Below are 20,593 nucleotides of genomic sequence, written 5' to 3' on the forward strand. Positions count from 1 at the left end.
ATAGATAGATATCCACATGTATTCTTTTGAATATATCAAATAACATATAAACAGTGCTGAAGGGAAGCTAAGCAGGTTGCTGTGTAGCCTATTTTAGCAGAAATATCACAGTAGTCTCTCAAGTAATGTGTGTGTGTGTGTGTGTGTGTGTGTGTATGCATGCATGCATCTGGGCATATGTGTTTGTATGAATGAAGAGGAAGGTGTGAAAGGCTGTTCACTTTGAATCCCCATTGGGGGAATTGGGACAAGGCAGGATATTGTACTTTTAACTTTCCCACCTAAGGCCTAATAAAATGTATTGATAATAGCAGGTAAAACAATGTTACCCTTGAATTGAATGGTTTACTAATCATCTGTGAGTCCAGTTTGATAGAAATTTAAATACTGTGTTAGATTTTAATTTCCATGAGGGCAGAAATAAGATTGATCTTCATCACTCATGCAATCATTTGCTCATCCATGCTACAAATACATATTAAGTGCCTAATACATATGCCAAGTATTCAAAATATTTTTTCCAGCACATCTGAAGTTTTTGTTTAAGTGAAAATACAGGCTTTCTGGTCAAGATGGCAGAGGAGGTAACCACTGTGCTTGCCTCCTTTTATGACCACATCAAAATTACAGCTAAACTAAGAACAACCATCATTAAGAACTGCCTGAAATCTAGCTGAACAGAAGTCCTACAACTAAGGACATACAAAAGAAGCCACCTTGAGACTAGTAGGAGGAGCAGAGATGTGGACTGGGCTGGTCCCACACCTGCCTGAGGCAGTTAAAAATTGGAAGGGATATCTTGGTTTCAAAGGTTCCCCCCTGAGGAGTGAGGGGTCCCAGCCCCACTCCAGGCTCCCCAGCCCAGGGTTTCATTGCCAGGGAGAGAAGTCCCCATAGCTTATAGCTGAAAATCAGTGGAGATTGTGGCTGGGTGAGGTGGAGGACAGCTGGAATCCCAGGTGTTCTCCTTAAAGTTCCCACACATGTATGTACTCTCTGATGGACCCACTCAATCTGAGCTCCAGCATTGGGGCAGCAGCTTGAAAGGTGCCAGGGACATACAGAGAGGAACTGAATTGTCTGGCTTCTGGACAAGGGCTAAAAGGGCAGCCTTCTCACAGACAGAAATGCTAGCACAATCCATTATTTCTTAGTTGAGCCCTCCCCCTTACAACATCCAGACACAGCTGGCTGCCACATCTGAGTCTCCATCAACCTGGCTAACACCATTTGTCTGCCCTGGTGATTCCCTGAGACCCCACACCACCCAACTCGTAGATCCACCCAAGCCGTTTCCAGTGGCTATTCCATGCAAACAGCTTGTCTTGGCTCATGTTGTGGACTTTCCTAAAATCTCTTGAAGTTTCACAAACCCCAAACAAACAGCATCTGGCTTCAGCATGCCCTGTACCTCTTGCTGAGCAGCCCCAAGCCCAGCATTGGTGGCAGCCTTCGTTCGTGTCTTGGCCTCTCAAGGCACCTCCAAGCCCAGTGCAGGTGGCTGCCATCTGCAGATTTATTTGTGGCCCATACCACGTGACCCCAGGTAGGGCACAGACTATGGCTGAACTTGGTCTGTGGTGGGGTCTCTTCTAGGAGGCCCTGGGGCCAGCATGCCTGGTGGCCTGCTTTGAATCACACCAGAACAGCACCCAGCTGCCTCTGCAGATGATATACCCAAAGGGCAGACTGAGCAGGCACCAGAGCCCTGCTAAAGTAAATTCTGCTCTATAGGGTCAGCCCCTCTACAACACCTCCTCTACTACTGTAGTCATCGCCAGTCCTCACAACCAATCAGCCTGAGGGTCAATCCCTCCTATTCATGTGCAAACAGCTACCAAGGCTCAACTATAACAGGAGAGACACACAACCCACAAAGAAATGCACGACGTTCTGGTGACTGTGCCACTGGGTCCCTCAGGACACCTACTACATAAGTCCAATCTACTAAGACTGAGAGACACAGCAACTCTACCTAATACATATAAATAAACACAGAGAGGCAGTCAAAATGGGGAGACAAAGAAACACATCCCAAATAAAAGAACAGAATATAGCTCCAGAAAAAGAACTAAACAAAATGGAGACAAGCAATCTACCAGAAGCAGAGTTCAAAATACTGGTTATAAGGATGCTTAGTGATCTCAGGAAAAACTTCAACAAGGAGATAGGAAACATATAAATGGAGATTAAAAAAAAGCTTAAAAAAGAACCAGTCAGAAATGAAGAATGCAATAACTGAAATGAAGAATACATTAGAGGGAATCAACAGTAGATTAGATGAAACAAAGGAGTGAATCAGTGCTTTAGAAGATAAGGTAATAGAAAACACCCAATCAGAACTGCAAAAAGGAAAAAAAATCCCCCCAAAATGAGGCTAGTTTAAGAGGCCTCTAGGACAACATCAAGCATAACAGATTCACATCATAGGGGTCCCAGAAGAAAAAGAGAGAGAGCAAGGAATTGAAAACCTATTTGAAGAAATAATGATGGAAAACTTCCCTAACCTAGTGAAGGAGACAGACATACAAGCCCAGGAAGCACCCAGAGTCCCAACAAGATGAACCCAAAGAGGCCCACACCAAAACACATCATAATTAAAATGCCAAAGTTTAAAGACAAAAAAAGAATCTTAAAAGCAGCAAGAGAAAAGCAGTTAGTTACCTACAAGGGAGCTCCCATAAGATTGTCAGCTCATTTCTCAACAGAAACTTTGCAGGCAAATAGGGATTGGCAGGAAATATTCAAAGTGATTCAAAGCAAGACCTACAACCAAGATTACCCAGCAAAGCTATCATTTAGAATCTAAGGCCAGATAAAGAGCCTCCCAGACCATAGAAAGCTAAAGGAGCTCATCGCCAACAAACCAGTATTACAAGAAATGTTAAGGGGACTTATTTAAGAAGAAGAAAAAAAGATAAAAAATATGAATAATAAAATGGCAATAATCGCATCTGTGTCAGCAGTTACTGTAAATGCAAGTGGATCAAATGTCCCAATCAAAAGATGGGGGGCTGAATGGATAAGGAAACAAGACCCTTAAATATGCTGTTTACAAGAGACTCACTTCAGATCAAAAGACACACAGACTGAAAGTAAAGGGATTGGGAAAGGATATTTTATGAAAATGAAAATGGAAAAAAAGTAAAAAAGCTGGAGTAGCAATACTTATACCAGACAAAATAGACTTTAAAACAAAGGCTATAACAAGAGACAAAGAAAGACCCAGTAATCTCACTAAAGGGTATTTATCTGAAATAAATCCAAAACACTATTTTCAGGGGACATGTGCATCCATATGTTCATTGCAGCATTGTTTACAATGGCCAAGATGTGGAGGCAGCCTGGGTGTCCATCATACATATACACAATGGAATATTGCTATGGAAGGGAATGGGTTCTTGCCATCTGCAGCAGCATGGATAGACCTGGAGGATATTGTGCTGAATGAAGTATGTCAGACTTCATTCAGATGCAATGTGATTTTACAGATGCAATGTGATTTCGCTTATATGTGGAATCTAAAGAACAAAATAAACAAAACAAAAACAAACCCATAGATACAGAGAACATTTTGATGGTTACCAGATGTGAGGGGTTGAAAGGGGTGGGTAAAAATGGTGAGGGGATTAAGAAGTACAAATCAGTAGTTACAAAATAGTCATGGGGATATAAAGTATAGCTTAGGGAATATAGTCAGTAATACTGTAATAACTATGTATGATGTCAGATGGGTACTAGATCTATTGGGATGGTCACTTCATAAGTTATATAAATGTCTAATCACTATGTTGTACACTTGAAACTAATATAATGTCAACTGTAATTGAAAAAGAAAAAAAAATTTTTAAATAAAGATAAAAATACAGAATATTATGAAAGTTCATCACAGAAGGACCTAATCTTTTCTAGTGGATCAGTGGGCTCCCTAGAGCAAGTGGTTTTATACTGCACACTAAAGAATACAGAGGAGTTGCTTGGATGAGGTTGGGGAAGATGCCACATTCCATTTAGATGGACAAGCATGTGCTAAGGCCCTGAGGCAGGGAGGACGGAACATGTTAGTGGCTACAGCCTGGAGAGTGAGAGAACGAGGCGTGCCGAGGAGCCTGGAAGGTGTGTAGGGGCTGGATCATGCAGGCCTTGCAGGCTGGAATATGATTTCTTCCATCTGTTTATTTCAATAAATGTAAAGCCTATACAAAAGTTGCAAGTGTAGTAGAGTGGATCACCTACATTTTCAAATTGTTAACATTTTGCTATAGTTGCATGCTGTCTTTCAAACACACACATGTGCATGCACAGACACATTTTTTCCATTTGCAGAACCACTTAAGAGTAAGTTATAGACAACATGTCATGTTAAAAAGCATATTACATTTAAAAGCATGTATCTTCCCAAATCAAAGATTATCTCTGATATAATCACAATACTATTGTACACCCAAGAAACTTAACACTGACAAAATACCTTTACCTAGCACACAGTCCATATTTAAATCTTGAATTGTCACAATGATGTACTTTGCTAACTTTTTAAAAGGAAATCCAAGGACCAGTCAAGGACCATACATTGTGTTTAGATATCTAGTGGCATTTTGGAGGCAAGTTTAGGTCAGTTATTGTGTAAAATGTTCATTGATTTAAATTTGCCTGATTATTTCTTCATGATGAAATTCATTTTGAACATTTATAGCAAGAATACCCCTAGGTGATACGAGACACTGAAACTACCTAACCTCAGGAGCACTGATGTCAGTTTCTGTTACTGATGATGTTAAATTTGATCACTTAATGAAGGAGCTGTCCACCAGTTTCATCATAAAGATAAAAATTTTCTTTTGTAAGAAAGAATGTAATCTGGAGGATGGTACCTTGAGATTCTGTAAATATTATGTTCCCCAACAATCTTTCACCCAATGTTTTTAGCAAACAATGGCATCCCTCGCCCGAGATAATTATTACTCTGGTGATTGCAAAATGGTGATTTTTCTAATCGTATAATTTTTCCTGTAGTAGTTGGTTGTCTTCTGTGAAGAAGAGCCATTCTTCTCCTCCACCATTTTAAAACAGTATTAGTATGGACTTGTGGATTTTTAAAATATGAATTTAAGATTTAATATATGTTTATCATCCATTTCTAACATTAATCATTTTGATATTTCAATTTTCCCATATTTGGCCAGCAGGAGCCCCTATCTGAAAGATTTTTGAGAAATAATATGAATTGGGTGAATGAAACAATAGTATGAAAGTGATGAAAATACCTGTGTTTCCTATGCCTTTTTCTCCTGAGCATGTCTATTGGCCAATGTAACATGATTTTATCTCTATTTGCCTCTAGGTATCATGGATTAGTTGGCTCTCATTCAGCAGGCACCTAACAGATAAGTCATCCTGCTGTATATCAAGACAATGCTTGGTTTTAAAACTGCTCTGAAACTGATTGAAAGCAGTATCCCATGTGACATGTGACATTGTCAGTGGGCCACAAGCACCTTCAGAATTTCCTATTAATCACGTAGCGGCTTGAAGGAAACCCCTTTCCGTCAAGTAGGACTGCATGGCAAGCAGCCCTCGCTGAAGGGTGGAAAATGAGTGTCCCATTGGCTCCTAAGAAATCATGTTACACTCAGTTGCAGGACAACAGAAAGGGAGCAAAAAATAATAATGAGAGTCTCCTAAGTCTGGGAGATACAAACGCCAATGAAATCATGGTGGAGGTCAGTCCCCCTCACGATGAGTCTGAGACATGTGACCTGACAGATGAAATTGGAAATGCAAATTCACGTGAACCAGGAAACAGTACCCATTTCCATAAGGAATTTCATCAACTTCAGAGCGTTGGGAAAGGATCTCAGGCTGGCCCAACCAGCCTGAAAGATTTTAAATTTTCTTCGACAGTTGGTGGGGAACTAAATGAAGAGCACACAACACAGAGAGGCCCAGCTCCCCTGCAGACCCCGCGGAGTGTCCAGGGATCAAGTCTGGCAAGTTGGAGGAATGTTATAGGTGAGGCCAGTGCAGACATTTTGACTAAAAGGGGCGCTGAGATTCCAAGGCATGCTCCCAAGGATAAATTGGCAAAGACCCTTGACAACGAGGAACTGAGAAGGCATGCTTTGGAAAGGGCTGGTGGCTCTGCTGCTGGCGTGGACATGTTCACAAAGGAGCGTGCTGAGAGCTTGATCTGGCCACTTCTGCCACCTGCCCCACTGGCCTCCCCTGGAGCCCTGGGTCACATGACTGGGGTTGGAGCAGAGCCACAGAAGACAGTGACAACCCACTCCCCAGGGACAGCTTTTCCTCTAGCTGACAGCACTTCAGAGGGAATGACTGTGCATCATCCTAAACCATCTACCTCAGAAACCAAGGAGACCACCTGCTTAGAGACCCAGATGGAGAGGGGACATGTGAGCGAAGGTAGCAATGAGAGCACACCACGTTCTGTCCATCCAGAGCGTGCTCTGACTTCAACGTCAGCTTCGAAGGAAGTTCTGAGTAAGCAGGAAGCACAATTAGGTCAGAAGAAGGGGGAGGCCAAGCTAGAGCTGACATTTGCACAACCCAGGGCCGGGCAGGAGTTAATGTCACCCCAGGCCGAGTGTCTGGGGTGGCCCAAGGACAACAGTGTGTTACCCCTAGACAGAAAGGGGCCGGGTCAGGAAGCACAGCAAGAAGCCACCACCCAGACACTGAGCAGTCCACCCCACGGAAATCTCCACCCGCTTTGCATGGGAAGAAGCGGAAGTGGGCAGGACAAGGGCACCGTCCATCTCGATGAGCAGGGTCCTCTTCAGACCACCCCCAAACAAGGCCCTGCTTCCATGGGAGGTGCTGATAACCAGGCCCCTGGCAAACTTTCACCAAGTACAGCTAGAAAACTGCGTGAATCGTCATCCAGCAGCATGTCACCAGGTGATGGTCACATCGCTGTTATTCTTGACCACCCGACTGACAGCACGCCCTTAGATGTTGGTCAGGAAAAAGGGGACAGGGGTAGTGCTATGGTTTTTACTTCAGATCCTTCTGTTGGAGAGAGCAAAACTGGGGTCCCTGAACCCCTTGACCCTCAAAGCAGCAGCTCAGAAGCAGGGGAAAGCAAAGCAGTCACTACACCTGTTGCTGAAAGTAGGAACCATCTAGAAAGTGCAGTTAAGGCTGAAAGTGCTCCAGCAAGAACAGATCCTCTGCTCAGCGTCCCAGCCCCTCTCCTCCCAGAGACAATTGTGAATGCGACCCGCCAGCCTGCACCACCCGGTACCAGTTTTCAGGACTTGAGCATGTTGAGTATGAATGCGGGGTCACCCTCGGCTGCCCCACCTCCCACCGACAGCATGTGGTTGTTGAACACCTCCCCGAAGGTGCCTGACAAGAACACCTGCCCCAGTGGGATCCCCAAGCCTGTCTCCACACATTGCGAGGACACGCCTTCCTCACAGGAGGGCCTGGAAAACCACCAGGTTGACAAAATGGAAGAAAGGACAGAACCCAAGCCCATCATTTTGCCCAAGCCCAAGCACGTAAGGCCCAAGATCATTACCTACATCAGGAGGAGTCCCCAGGCCCTCAGCCAGGTGGATGCTTCGCTGGTCCCAGTGGGGCTTCCTTATGCCCCGCCCACATGTGATATGCCCCTTCCCAAAGAGGAGAAGGTGGCAGGCGGTGACCTGAAGCCGGCTGTAAACCTGTATGAGAAGTTCAAGCCAGACTTGCAGAAGCCAAGGGTCTTCAGCCCTGGACTGATGGTGTCTGGGATCAGGCCCCCAGGACACCATTTCAGCCAGATGAGTGACAAGTTTTTGCAGGAGGTAAGAGAATATCATTGTGATACCATCTATTAGGTGAACACCCTAAAGTTTGTTTTATATTTTTAATGAATTGTGAAAACAGGATATCCTCTCAGGAAATTGCAGATATTGGTGGATACCCTTGTGCAGAAATGGATGTTTTTAATAGAGGAGATTGTGGACAAAGGGATATTTTTGACTGGAAAAGTTTGATGATCATGACATGGATCTAACATCGAAGGAGGCTCTTTTAAATTCCACTTGATAAAATATACGTGAAGTTAGATAAGTATGTATTTATATTGGCTTCCATGTTTAAATAAGTGAAATAAGTCTTCTAAAAGCCAGGTCAATGGAAAAAGAAACCCAAAATAAATATATTGTTCAAATTGGTCAGACTTCATCCTTCAAGGGAGGGTATTTCCCTTGTGGGACAATCTCATATTCACACATGTGAGGTACGCAGTGAGTAGAAAATAATATGTTAGGCATGCACTAGTTATTTTAAGTCAAAATAGTAGTTACAACTAACATTTAGTTGAGTGCCTACTATGCCTTGGGCCCACGGAACATATTTAATCTTTGTCAGTCTTCAACAATCGTTACCATAATTCTCTGGAGGTTGGGATTGCTGTTTTTATCATTGTACAGATGAGGAAACAGACTTGGAGAAGGCTGAGTAACTCCCCTGCAGCCACAGAAGAAGGGTGGGCTGAGGTGCTCCCCTAGGGCCTCCCCGTTTCCTCATGGTGCTGCCCTTTTAGTAAACCTGGGTGCTGTGGCATGTCATCCTCCCGGAGCTCAAGAGAGAAAATTGGTCTCCTGAAGCAATCTTCTCGTTCCAGGCAGAGTGATCAGTTGGAAGCAAAGCTGGCTCAGATCACTCCTGTCCCTAACATCCTTCAGGTCTGCCCAGGACACCCAGAACACAGGCTGGAGCCTGGAGGGTGGCTCAGCCTGGAGGGCGTTCTCAGTGTATCTCCATTCCCTCCTGGCCACCTTCCCTTCCTCCACTCCCTTTGCACTTCCCTCTGCTTGGAATATTCTTCTCCCAGATATCTGAATGACACTCCCCTTCACTTTTTCTTTTGCCTTTGAAGAAATAGCCTGCCTTTCATCCTTCCTTCCTTCCTTCCTTCCTTCCTTCCTTCCTTCCTTCCTTCCTTCATTCATTCTTTCCTTCCTCTTTTCCTTCCTTCCTCCCTTCCTTCCTCCCTTCCTTCCTCCCTCCCTTCCTTCCTTCCTTCCTTCTTTCCTTCCTTCCTTCCTTCCTTCCTTCCTTCCTTCATTCCTTCCTCCTTCCTTCCTTCCTTCCTTCCTTCCTTCCTTCCCTCATTTATTTATTTATTTATATTTATAAATTTTACATTATTTTTAAAAATTATTTTAATTATAGATGGCAAATATATTAGTTTCAGGTTTATAGTGTAGAGGTTAGACATTTATATACCCTACAAAGTGATGCCCCTGGTAAGTCTAGTACCTACCTGGCACCATACATAGTTATTACAGTATTATTGAATATATTCCCTAGGCTGTACTTTACATCCCTGTGACTATTTTGTAGCTACCAGTTTGTACTTCTTAATCCCTTCCCGTTTTTCACCCATCCCTCCAAACCCCTCCCATCTGGCAACCATCAAATGTTCTCTGTATCTGTGAGTTTGTTTCTGTTTTGTTTGTTCATTTATTTTGTTTTTTAGATTCCACATATAAGTGAAATCCTTCACTTTCTTTAGATCTCTTTTCAAATCTCACTTCATTGGAGAGGCCACCTTCCCTTTGAAACCCCTTTCTCTAGTTTATTATTTTTAGCATTATCTCCTCCTGACGTACATACATTTTTGTTTTTGCTGCATTAACTAGAATGTGAAGTCCATGAGAGCAGGGCCTTTTTCTGTTTTTTGTTACCTGCTGTGACACCAGAGTTTATAGCTGTGCTGGCATAAACATGTGCTCCAAAAATGTTGAATGAGAGCTGAATTTTGAACTCACATATGCTGGATCCAAATGAAAGTGAACCACAGCTCCCAAGAGACAGAATGACTGAGTTCAAAGCTGGACCGTAGCTTGATTGACTGTATCGGCATTTTTGCAGACTGCACTGATTGCAGCAGAAGGTGTCAGCTCTGGCACCGAGCATGCTGAGTCCATTGTCACGAGCAGGCCTTGACAATGACTAGCCCTGACCAGGTGCCCCAGCCAGCTGACCCTCTGGCCTGCCTGGGGCGGGCCATTAGCACCGAATCACGTGGCTCGTGCCCTGCCTTCTGACTCTGGGCTTGCTGGAGAGGCTTACCTGCTTACACCTCTAGAGAGAGGATGCTGGGGGAAGAGTTCAGGGGTCCATTCTCATTGGCAGGGGTTTGTCTCGCTGTCAGGCTGCATGGTGCCCTGTTTTGAGTGCACTGAGAGTATGTTCCAGCCAGAGGGCTCTAAATCTGGCCCTGGTCAGTGGCATCTCACTCACAACAGACAAATTGCCAGTCTGGTTTTATGCATCAGTCTCTGAGCTTGATTAATGTGATTCTTTCTCAGATTTCCCAAAATGCATCTTCCTGGGCCTCTGAGGCTCACGGTCCAGGCTGCTTGCTAAGGCAGGAACGCCTCTCGTGAGGCCCCTGGGAGGCAGCCATCTGACCCTCCCTAGGGCTGCAGGAACCAGCGCTGGGTAAATAAGTGAATGAGACTTTTCTTCTCCAAGTATCACTGCAGAAGTAACCAACTTATGCAATATGCCCCCAAAATCTGGTACAGTGGAGTATCTCTTTGACAGGCACACCCTGGGAGAGAGTGATAATGAGCACTAAGTCTTAGGCAGGCTTCTTAGCCACCTGATGCCTTGTCTGGTCACCAAGGCAGTGCATGCATATTAGGGTTGCCCTTCCCTTTTCTATAAGTTGTACCAAAACATCCACTTAAGTTCTTTCACTTGTCCCATTTCTCCAAATATAAAATAATTTGATATCTCTTGCCCCCACCCCACCAAAAAAAGATCCCCTACAGTTTTTTTCTGCAAAAATGCATTCATGAGAGAATATTTGGAGATGAAAACAAAAATCCTGTTATTGTCTGCAATTCTTTCTCTGTGATACTTCCTAATTTTTCTTTTGTGTATTTCTTTTCTGTATTGCTTTTGTTCCCTTCATAAAGTGTAGAATAATTTATATATATATGTACATTTCCCTCCAAATATTTCCTGTTGTAATCCTCTAGAAGTCACCTGAGTGTCAAGGCAATGGGATAGTATGGGTGCTTGTGTGGCCTAGTAGTTCTGAGGGCTTTGGAGAGACCGCGTTGGTGTGGGGATGGCAGTGCCACTGTGCATCAATCACTCTATCTAGGGACCATTTTCAGCCATGATTAGAGCACCTGAGGCCCAGACCTTTTTCTCAGGCTACAGGATGGAGCAGAGACGAGACGCCCCAGTTGTTGTGCTGGACTAATTCCTGTGATAATCTTTAATCAAAAGTGGGGAACAGGCTGGCCCTTGCCCTTGCTCTTATGTTTGCAATGCTGTAGTTCACGAGCCCCCTCCCGTGTGCAGGCTTGGCGCGGGGGCAGGGGATCTGAGGACCACCCCTTTGTCCCTCCCCCCGACCACCGCCTCCTCCGCCATTGTGCCTCAGCTCCCACAGGATGCCTTCAGCCAGTCCCCAGGAAAAGAACACATTTCTGACTAGTTGCAACAGAAATATTTTTCAATTGTAGAAGTCATATATCTTTTTAATAAAATGGGAGAATCTTCACAATAAAGAACCAAACCAGCCTCAGACTCTGCCATCATTACGGCCAGACGCCTGCTGGTTAAACAGCATGAGTAGAAATGGAGAGGTCAAGAGTCAGTGCTCCTGTGAGAGAGAGCGTCTCCACTCAGCTGGCAGGGACGGCACACACATTAGAGCTTCCAGAAGTGGCTTTGAAGATGATCTCAGATCCAGTCATGCCAGGATGATAAAATCTGCTTATCGTTTAGACTATTTTCTGCTTTCAGCTATCCTGAGCTCTCAGGGACACTTCCTCCTACTGATCCTTGTGGAAACCCTCTTACTGTTTGGTGTAGAGTGGTGGGAAGAAGGTAGCAGGGGTGAGAGGTTAGGTTATGTGCTTGGGATAGACAGATGTGTGACTTGGGCTGATCTCCCTTCCTGCTCCTTGGTACCACCTCATCTCTGAAGGACACTGTGTCAGGGTTCTCCAGAGAAACACAACATACATATAGACATGCATGTGTGTATGTATGGACCTGTCTATCTGTCTATCTGCCTGTCTACCAAGACTGTAAGGGATTGGCTCATGCATTGCAGAGACTGGCAAGTCCCAAATCTGCAGGCTGGGAATCTAGGGAAGAGTTGGTGCTGCATTTCGAGTCCAAAGGTAGCATGCTGGCAGAGTCCCCTCTTCTCTAAGGAAGCTCGGTCTTTTCCTCTTAAGGCCTTCAGCTGATTAGATGAGGCCCACCCACATTATGGAGGGTGATTTGCTTCATTCAAGAGCTATTGCTTTAAATGTTGATCTTGTCTGGAAAATACTGCTACAGAAATATCTAGAATGATCTTTGACCAAATAGCTGGGTACTGTGGCCTTGCCAAGTTGACAAAATTAGCCATTACAAGCCCTCTCCCTGCAACCTTTCCAATGGTTTCTGAGTGAAGATGCCACATTCACCCCATGTCTTTCCATCTCACGGGGTCACAGAAAACAGGACAAGGGCAAAAATGAAGAGGGTCGGTCCAGGAAGAACTGTTTTGTTTGTGTGCCATGATTGATTTTAGGAGTTTGTTTGAAATCACAAGCATCTTTGAGTTTGCTTTCAAAATTATTTCTCTAAAAATAGTCCTTTAGAGAAAGAGGGAAAAAACCCTCCAAAACATTTGGGGTTGATCACTATGTGCTTATGACTGTGCAGTGACACCTTCTGAGTTTTGTCAATAAAGATGAAAGAAAAGAGTGTGAAGCTGTTTGCAGATGTCCTTGTTTTATTAAAAATATACAGATTAGGCACCTGAGGCATACTTTTCAACTTTTAAAGAATTTGTCATCTAACCAGACAAATTACCGAACACAATGAAAGGCATTGAAGTTACTGAAATCGTGAAGATTATTTTTCACTGACAGAATGGTGGGTTTTGACCCCCTGAAAAGTACCCAGTTTCAAAGAACTGAGTAATTACTGCGATCAGCATATTGCAATCCTAAAAGTCTGACAGATGTAGGTTAGAAATGACAATAATTTTTTCATGTGAGCACCTGCTAAAAGCTGTGAGCGATGGCCCCAAATTTAGAAATGAAAATAAGAAAATAGAGGAAATATGAGTATAATATAAAAGCCAAAGACTGATCGAGATTAAGTAGAGAACAGTAAAAATTTTATCAGACAGCAAATGTAAAATGTTCTTTCACAGGAATATAATTTGTTGCCGCCTGGCTTCAGTATCTACTGTAGGAATCATGCATATTTTACAATGTGATTATGATAAAACTTTAAAGGCTAATCTTTTGTTTCAATAATGTCAATTTCAGGAGAACTTTTCATCTATTTCAACATTAAAAGAATATCAAATTAAGGGTTTATCTCTTCAACAGCTTGGATCAAAGCTTTGTCGCCCCTATTAAAGAGTGTTGTGAAATGCTTGTGATTTCTGAATATGCTTAACACATAAAATATATTGTGATTTACAGCAGAATTAATTAACAAATGTATCTTTTCATGTGTAGCCTCTGGCGCTATTTTTCTTAATTGAGAGGAAATGGATTATTTAGTTGCCTTAGTTTTTCATTTGTAATATGAAGAAACATTGATAGTGTGAACAAACTTCGTGAATCCAGAATTGCATAGACAAAGGGTGCCAAAAAAATGTATACACACTTTAAGAAAGGAAAAAACTGTATTAAAATTGTAATACTTGGGCTGGTCGAGTGGCTTGTTGGTTAAGAGTGAGTTGGCTTGGGGGCGCGAGCTCTGAGCAGCAGGGCCTCCAGTTTGGATCCCACATGGGCCAGTGATGCTGCACCTTCTACAGCTAAGGTGGTGAACAATGGGTCAATGTGGAGCTGGGCTGCTGGGAGTCGCCAGTGAAGGTGTAGGCTGCAGTGGGTCTGCAGTGGGCTGCCATGAGTTGCCCTGAGCTACCGTGAGTGGCAGTCCAATGGCTGGCGACTGATCTGCCTCAGCTGGGAAGAGCGCAATGATCACAATGCCAACATGGGTCAGTGAAGCGACGTCCTCCACAACTAGACTGAGGAACAAAAGGACAGCAACTTGTCTGTTCCCCTTCCCCGATTCCCCAATGCTGTTGCCTCCCCCAATTCTCCAATAAAATAAAATAAAATTGTAATAATCAATATATACCAATAACAAAAGATGAGTACAATTCACGTTTGACTTCTGCAATTACAAGAAGTGCTCAAAGTGGTTACCATCAGCATCCAGAGACTTCTGATTATGGCGAACATTGTTTGGTAGACTTTTGTGGTGAGCCTGTAAACTGTTCCAACACCATAGCAGGAGAAGCAGGATGTGTTGCTGTGCAAGGCCTCCCTGTGCACATCACACACAGTACTATGTGTGCAATTATCACGAATGCGTGCAATTGTTGGACGTGTTGGAGGTTCTTTTGCATACTCACACCTCCATTGTCATTGTACTTCCACAACATTCTCAAATTCCAAATACCACTTCAAAATGGTCTTGTGCTCCTCAAAAGACATCTGTGCTTCCACCATTTTCTTTGACTGTCCTGCCTGTCACATCATGACGCTAGCATTCATTTAATTGACGCCATCTTTTGAGTGAACATCATACGACACACTGCTACCGCAATTCAATTCAACTTTGAAAAGTAATACATAGATAACATCTCTTAAAATGTATATACATTATTTTGGCACCCTTGGTATAGAAGGTAGTCATAAGATATTCCAGTGTAAGCTGTTAACTATAGGAAAAAGTAACAGGAATGTTATGTTATTAAATTTAGGAAAGAATGGAAACACGATTCCTTTATTTAATAAATGTGTATTGACTTCTGCTCTGTGCTAGACACTGTGCTAGGTGCTGTGAATTCAGCAAGACCCTGCCTAAAGCTTCCGTTCTGGTGAAACTTTCTCGCGCATTCCTGGCAGCACCACCTCGCTAGGGAAGACAGTCAGATGAGCTAATTCACAGTCTCTCATTTTTAATTATGTAAATAGATGCCTGAAAACACACTTTTCCTTTCACTTCTCTGTTCTCCCAAATAGCCTTTTCTTCCTCATAACACTGCATATTTTCTAAGTAGCCTAGAAAAGATTTAACATAAATTGATAAAGTTGATTTACTTACTGTAAGACTACATTACCATAAGAATTGTGCCTTTTCTCCTTAGGAATAATGAAACTTCATGATTCTATGAACAATTGGCTCAATTCTTTTCTTGCTTCTTGACATTATTTATTTATAGATTGGCTATTTGCGCAAATGATTTTGTAACAATCAAATTTAAAAATCTTCCAGAGCGAGTTCTTTTTTTCTCCCAGTGAAATGTAGATCTGTAGAGTATAAGAACTGGAAGAGACCTGAGAGGTCATCTAGGTGTGCTGTCAACTTAGGGTTGAAGACACTGGGGTCCTGAAAAGGCAATTGTTCAGTAATGGAGCAGCTTGTGGCTGCCAGCGAGGTCATTGCAGGGCCTTGGTCTCCTGCCCAGATTCAGTCCTCCTCCCGTGAGGCGAAGTTTTCTGAGTGAACTTTTGGTCATTTATTGTAGGTTACAGAACGCCCGGGGAAAGAAGAGTTTTGCTCAGCTCCCTACGCACACTACGAAGTTCCTCCAACCTTCTACCGATCGGCCATGCTCCTTAAGCCCCAGTTGGGACTGGGCGCCATGTCCCGTCTGCCGTCTGCAAAGAGCAGGATCCTGATCGCGAGTCAGAGGTCTTCAGCGAGCGCCATCCACCCGCCAGGACCCATAGCGACAGCTGCCAGTCTCTACAGTTCCGACCCCGCAGGTAACCCACCCAACAATCACTGCTTTTGGTTGCACTTTAAATAGTAATCATATAAAATGTGGCTAACTGTCTAAGATATCAGTCCCTCTCACCCTGTGCCTTTTTCTGTTCTTCCATCTGACTGTAGATACAGACATTTGTCAAGGCTCATCTCTCTGCAGCAGTCACCCTCCATGTCACTTTTGAAATGATGGCCCTTGTAGCTACCTCCTCACTTCTTATAGTTGCTTCGTTTTCTAACACAGCCTGTAGAGCAGGGTTCAAAAACATTTATCTGTAAGGGGCCAGAGAGTAAATAGTTTAGGCTTTCTGGGCCATAATTGTATGTGTTATAACCACTTAGCATGTAAGCAGCCACAGAGAACCTGTGAATGGATGGGCGAGGCTGTGGCCCATATGACTTAATTTACAATGACAGACAATGGGCTCGGTGAGGCCTGTGGGCTGTAATATGTCAGAGAGCTCTTCCTATAGGACAGCACTGACCATGTCACCCTTTTTCCTTCTGATCATAAATCTTGATGCAGAATGTTCCGGCCACCTCTTCTGGTCCTGTGGCCCTGTTCTACAGTGGCCGTTTAGTGTCACCTCTGTATGTTTTTGTTTTTTTCTCTCCATTCTTTTACTTGTGTGGTTTCCTCTAGGTTTGATGTATTATTTTGTTATAGAAATAATACACACCCATCGTAAAAATTTTTGACTATAGAAAAAGAGGAAAAAGAAAGTAATAGTACTTACATTTTAGCACCCAGCAAGAGTTAGTATTATGGATTTTTTTCTTTCAGTATGCTTTTTTTCTATGCATTTTTCAAAAGTTGAAATGATGCCGAATGTGTATTTTGTTTTTCCTACTGACATCACATTGTAGGCATTTCCTATGCTGTCGATGTTTCAGAAATATTTAATGGCAGCATAATAGTCTATTTGTTCATTTCTTTGTTTATTCAACAAATTTTGGGTGCTTATTATGTGCCACAAGTTGTAAGTTGAGGAATGCAGCCGTGAACAAGACAGAGAGCTCCTGCCTTCACGTGGCTTACAGTCTAATGGATGAAATAGACAATAAAATACAAGCACAAAAATAAATACATAATTATAAAGTATGATAAATGTCACCAAAGCAAGGAACATAGTGTTTTGAGAAACTGCAGCCTGAAGAGTTAGGTGTATGAATAGGACACAGGTGCTTTGGGGGCAGCATCTCTGAGAGAGTGGGAGAATGGGCGGCTGTGGGAATGATATCAGAATCGATGGGACCATTGTCCAATTATAGGCCATTGGGTTCTGCTTACTCAACACTATTTTCTTCATGTCGCATTTTGAGTCTTTAGTATACTTACTTGTCTTCTTTCATATTGTTAGGATAGAGTATTTCAAGTGGAATTATTGGATAAAAGCGTATCCAAACTTTTTTAAGGCCGACTGGGTTTTTAGAACACTTGTATAACAATTATTTTCATAGTAGTGTTCTTTAAAGTGATTCTTTTTTCCATACCCTTGACAGCACTGTGTCACCATTATTGCTGCTATTATTATCATTATTACTATTATTATTGTATTTCTTTTATTATTAGTGGAACAGAACTTTTTGCATGTTTGCTGTTATATTACTTTGCGAATTTTCATTTACTGAGGTAATTATCGATCATCTTAATGGTTAGGTTTTTTTGACAAGCACTTCTATAAAAAATCAAATTATTCTTTGATGGTTCCCATGATACGTGTATATTGTGATAGACCACCTGTTGTTTTCAGAGCTGCTGCAAGCTAATTATGTATTCAGTCGCTCATTCAACAGTTGTTGCTGTCAGCACTGTTCTAGCTTGGGGTAGGGGAAGATAAGGCAGTGACAACAGACAAAACGCCTGCTCCTGTGGAGCTGAGATTTTAGAATAGGGGGACATGCTTTTTTTAGTAAGTAAATAAATTACCTGGAAATTACATGGTCTGTTGGAAGAAATAACTAATATTCGAGAAAATGAAACAGAGAAGGAGAATAGGAGGTTTGGGACCCGAAAGAGGGGGTTTCAATTTTAAGTAGGGTAATTGGAAAAGGCCTCCCTAAGATGCTGACCTTTTAACCAATCCCCAAAGGAGGTGAAGGAGTGAACTGTATAGATATCCCAGTAGAGCATTCCACGTGGAGGGAGGAGCCAGTGCAAAGGCCCCGAGGTAGCAAGAAGGCCATGGAGGCTGGAGCAGAGTGAGTAGGAGGAAGAATGATAGGGGATGAGAATGGAGAGGTGATTGGCAACTGCGGGAGTTGCCTAAGTCCTAAGAGCCATTGTAAGGATTTGATTCTTACTCTGAGCGAAAAAAACCATTGGAGGGTTTGGAACTAGGCAGTGTGATCTGACTTTTGTGTAAACAGGATCTCTGTAGACACCATGCTGAGAGCACACTGTAAGGGGACAGCAGCTGAAGAAGGGAGAACAGGCAGGAGGTGACACAGTGATGTGGGTGGTGATGTGAGACAGTGAGAAGGTCCAGCACAGGGTCACCTGACTGACTGGACAAGGGCTGGGAGAGAAAATAAACAGTGGACAGTGACTGCATGGCTTTGGGCCTGAGCAACAAGGAGGTGGTGCTGCCTTTAGAGAGCGGGAGAAGAGGATGTAGAAGGGAAGGTGTTTGCTAATAGGGCATGGTAGGTTAAAATGCCTCTTGTCATTTTGTGGGGTAAGCAGTGGGTCTAGGAGACAAGAGTTGGGAGGACAGGACCTGGCTGGAGTATGAAAGTGTTGGTCATCAGCAGATGGACAGTCTGTCCTTAAAGGGTGGCCATTTCTTCACTTACACCTTCATCCTTGAGTTATAAATCTGATGTGACATGTAATTATGTGCTTTTGAAGTAGCATGATGTCACAAATGTTAATAGTTTTACTTTATGCACAAAATTTGGAAAAACAACATTACTAAAAATAAACTTAGTCAAGATACATCTTGCAAGTTTCAAGTAAACCGGGGTCTTTAATGTAATGCCATTTGGGTTTCTTTCAGTTCTAGGATAGAACAAATGAATATACTATGAATATTCATATGCAGATCTTTTGTGGGCACACGGTTTCATTTCTTTTGGGAAAATACCTACAAGTGGAATTTCTGGGTATGTGCATGTTTAATTATATCAGTGTATGTTTAATTTTACATGAAACTGCCCAACTATTTTCCAAAGTGGGTTCCCTCTTACATTTAGGAGAGCCGTGTAGGAGAGTTCCAGTTGCTTCATATCCTAGTAATATCTGGTATTGTTAATCTTTTTCGTATTACCATTCTAGTGGGCGTGCAGTTATATAAAACTACAGATAGTTTTAATTTGCATTTCACTAATGACTAACAGTGTTGAACATCTTTTTATGTGTTTATTTACACTTATATATCTTTTTTGGTAAGGTATCTGTTCAAATCCTTGATCATTTAAAAAAAATCTGATTGTTTTCTTATTATTTGGTTGTAAAAGGTCTTTATATATTCCGAGTGCAAGTTTTCATTTAGATATGTCTTTTGAAAATATTTTCTTCTGGTGTTTGTCTTGACTTTTTATTTTCTTAGTAGTGTCTTTTAAAATGTAAGCTTCTAATTTTGATAAATTTCAGTTTATAAGATTTTTCTTTTATGGCTTATGATTTTTGTTTCCTATCTCGGAAACTTTGCCTAACCCAAGGACTCAAAGATTTTTTTCTATATTTTATAGAAGTTCCATGTTTTATTTCTTATGTTGAGGCCTATAATCCATTTTGAGTTAATTTTTGTATGTGGTATGACGTATACGGGTTATGGTTCATTTTTTTTGCATATAGTGTCCTGTAGTTCCAACTCCAATTCTTGAAAATACTGTCCTTTTCCACTGAAAATGAACTGACCATATACATGTAAGTCTATTTCTGGATTCTACACTGTGTTCCATTGATCTACATGTCTCTCTTCCACATTCTCTTGCATACTATAGATTAGTCGTAAGTCTTGGAATCAAATACCATATTTTGCTGTGTATAATGCACACTTTTTCGTCCAAATTCATGGGGGAATAAAAAGGATGTGCATTACACATCAGTAGTACTAACTCTGTATCCATAGACATGTTTTTAATTCTTTTATTTATGCTTATGAGTTAAACATGTAATTCTAGAAATCAATAACAATATCCATATGCAAAATAATACCCTGGAATACAATAATCGGTTTTGTTAAACTTATGATGAACTTGCAACAACAAAGAGTTCTTGGCCTTCTATGCTACATAAATATTGTAAATTTGTTACCGTTACATAAAATTTCTTGTATCTTGTATCTGTTCTTGTGTTTTGTAATTATTTGTTATATGAAATTTCTTGTACCATAATATGTTAAAAAATAAATACTAAAATTTCTTTATAATATAAAAAACAAGAACCTAAATGTAAACAAATAAAGATTTGAATTAAAATGAAAAAATTTTTTCTCCTGAAAGTTTGGGCCAAAAACATGGGTGTGCATTATACAAGGAAAAATATGGTAGTATAAATCTCACAACTTGTTATCCTTTTTCAAAGTTGTTTGACTATTGTAGATCATCTGAATTTCCATACATATTTTAGAATTAACTTGTCAATTTCAGATATATGCATATATTTGCTGTGAATTTTATTGTGATTGTGTTGGACCTACAGATTAATTTGAAAAGAATGGACATTTCGGGTTGGCCGAGTGGCGCGATGGTTAAGAACTCGCTTGGGATGCCAAAGGGCCCCGGTTCGGATCCCACATATGAGGGCCAGTGACACTGCCCTCCACAGCTAAGATGCTGAACAACAGCTCAACTTGGAGCTGGGCTG

At 42.0% G+C, this 20,593-nt stretch overlaps 1 protein-coding gene across 3 annotated transcripts in view; it reads left to right on the plus strand.

Annotated features, from left to right (window-relative positions):
- LOC109376465 (microtubule-associated tumor suppressor candidate 2-like) overlaps positions 1-20,593 on the plus strand; it is a 355,658-nt gene that overhangs the window by 212,525 nt on the left and 122,540 nt on the right. For all 3 annotated transcript variants that reach the window (XM_019632394.1, XM_019632395.1, XM_019632396.1), the window contains exons 3-4: positions 5,345-7,811; positions 15,539-15,779. In XM_019632394.1, the coding sequence (XP_019487939.1) occupies positions 5,595-7,811; positions 15,539-15,779 (2,458 nt within the window). In that variant the 5' untranslated portion in view covers positions 5,345-5,594. The remainder of the gene's footprint in view (positions 1-5,344; positions 7,812-15,538; positions 15,780-20,593) is intronic.

This window comes from Hipposideros armiger, unplaced genomic scaffold (genome assembly GCF_001890085.2).
Source record: "Hipposideros armiger isolate ML-2016 unplaced genomic scaffold, ASM189008v1 scaffold_1134, whole genome shotgun sequence".
NCBI lineage: Eukaryota > Metazoa > Chordata > Mammalia > Chiroptera > Hipposideridae > Hipposideros > Hipposideros armiger.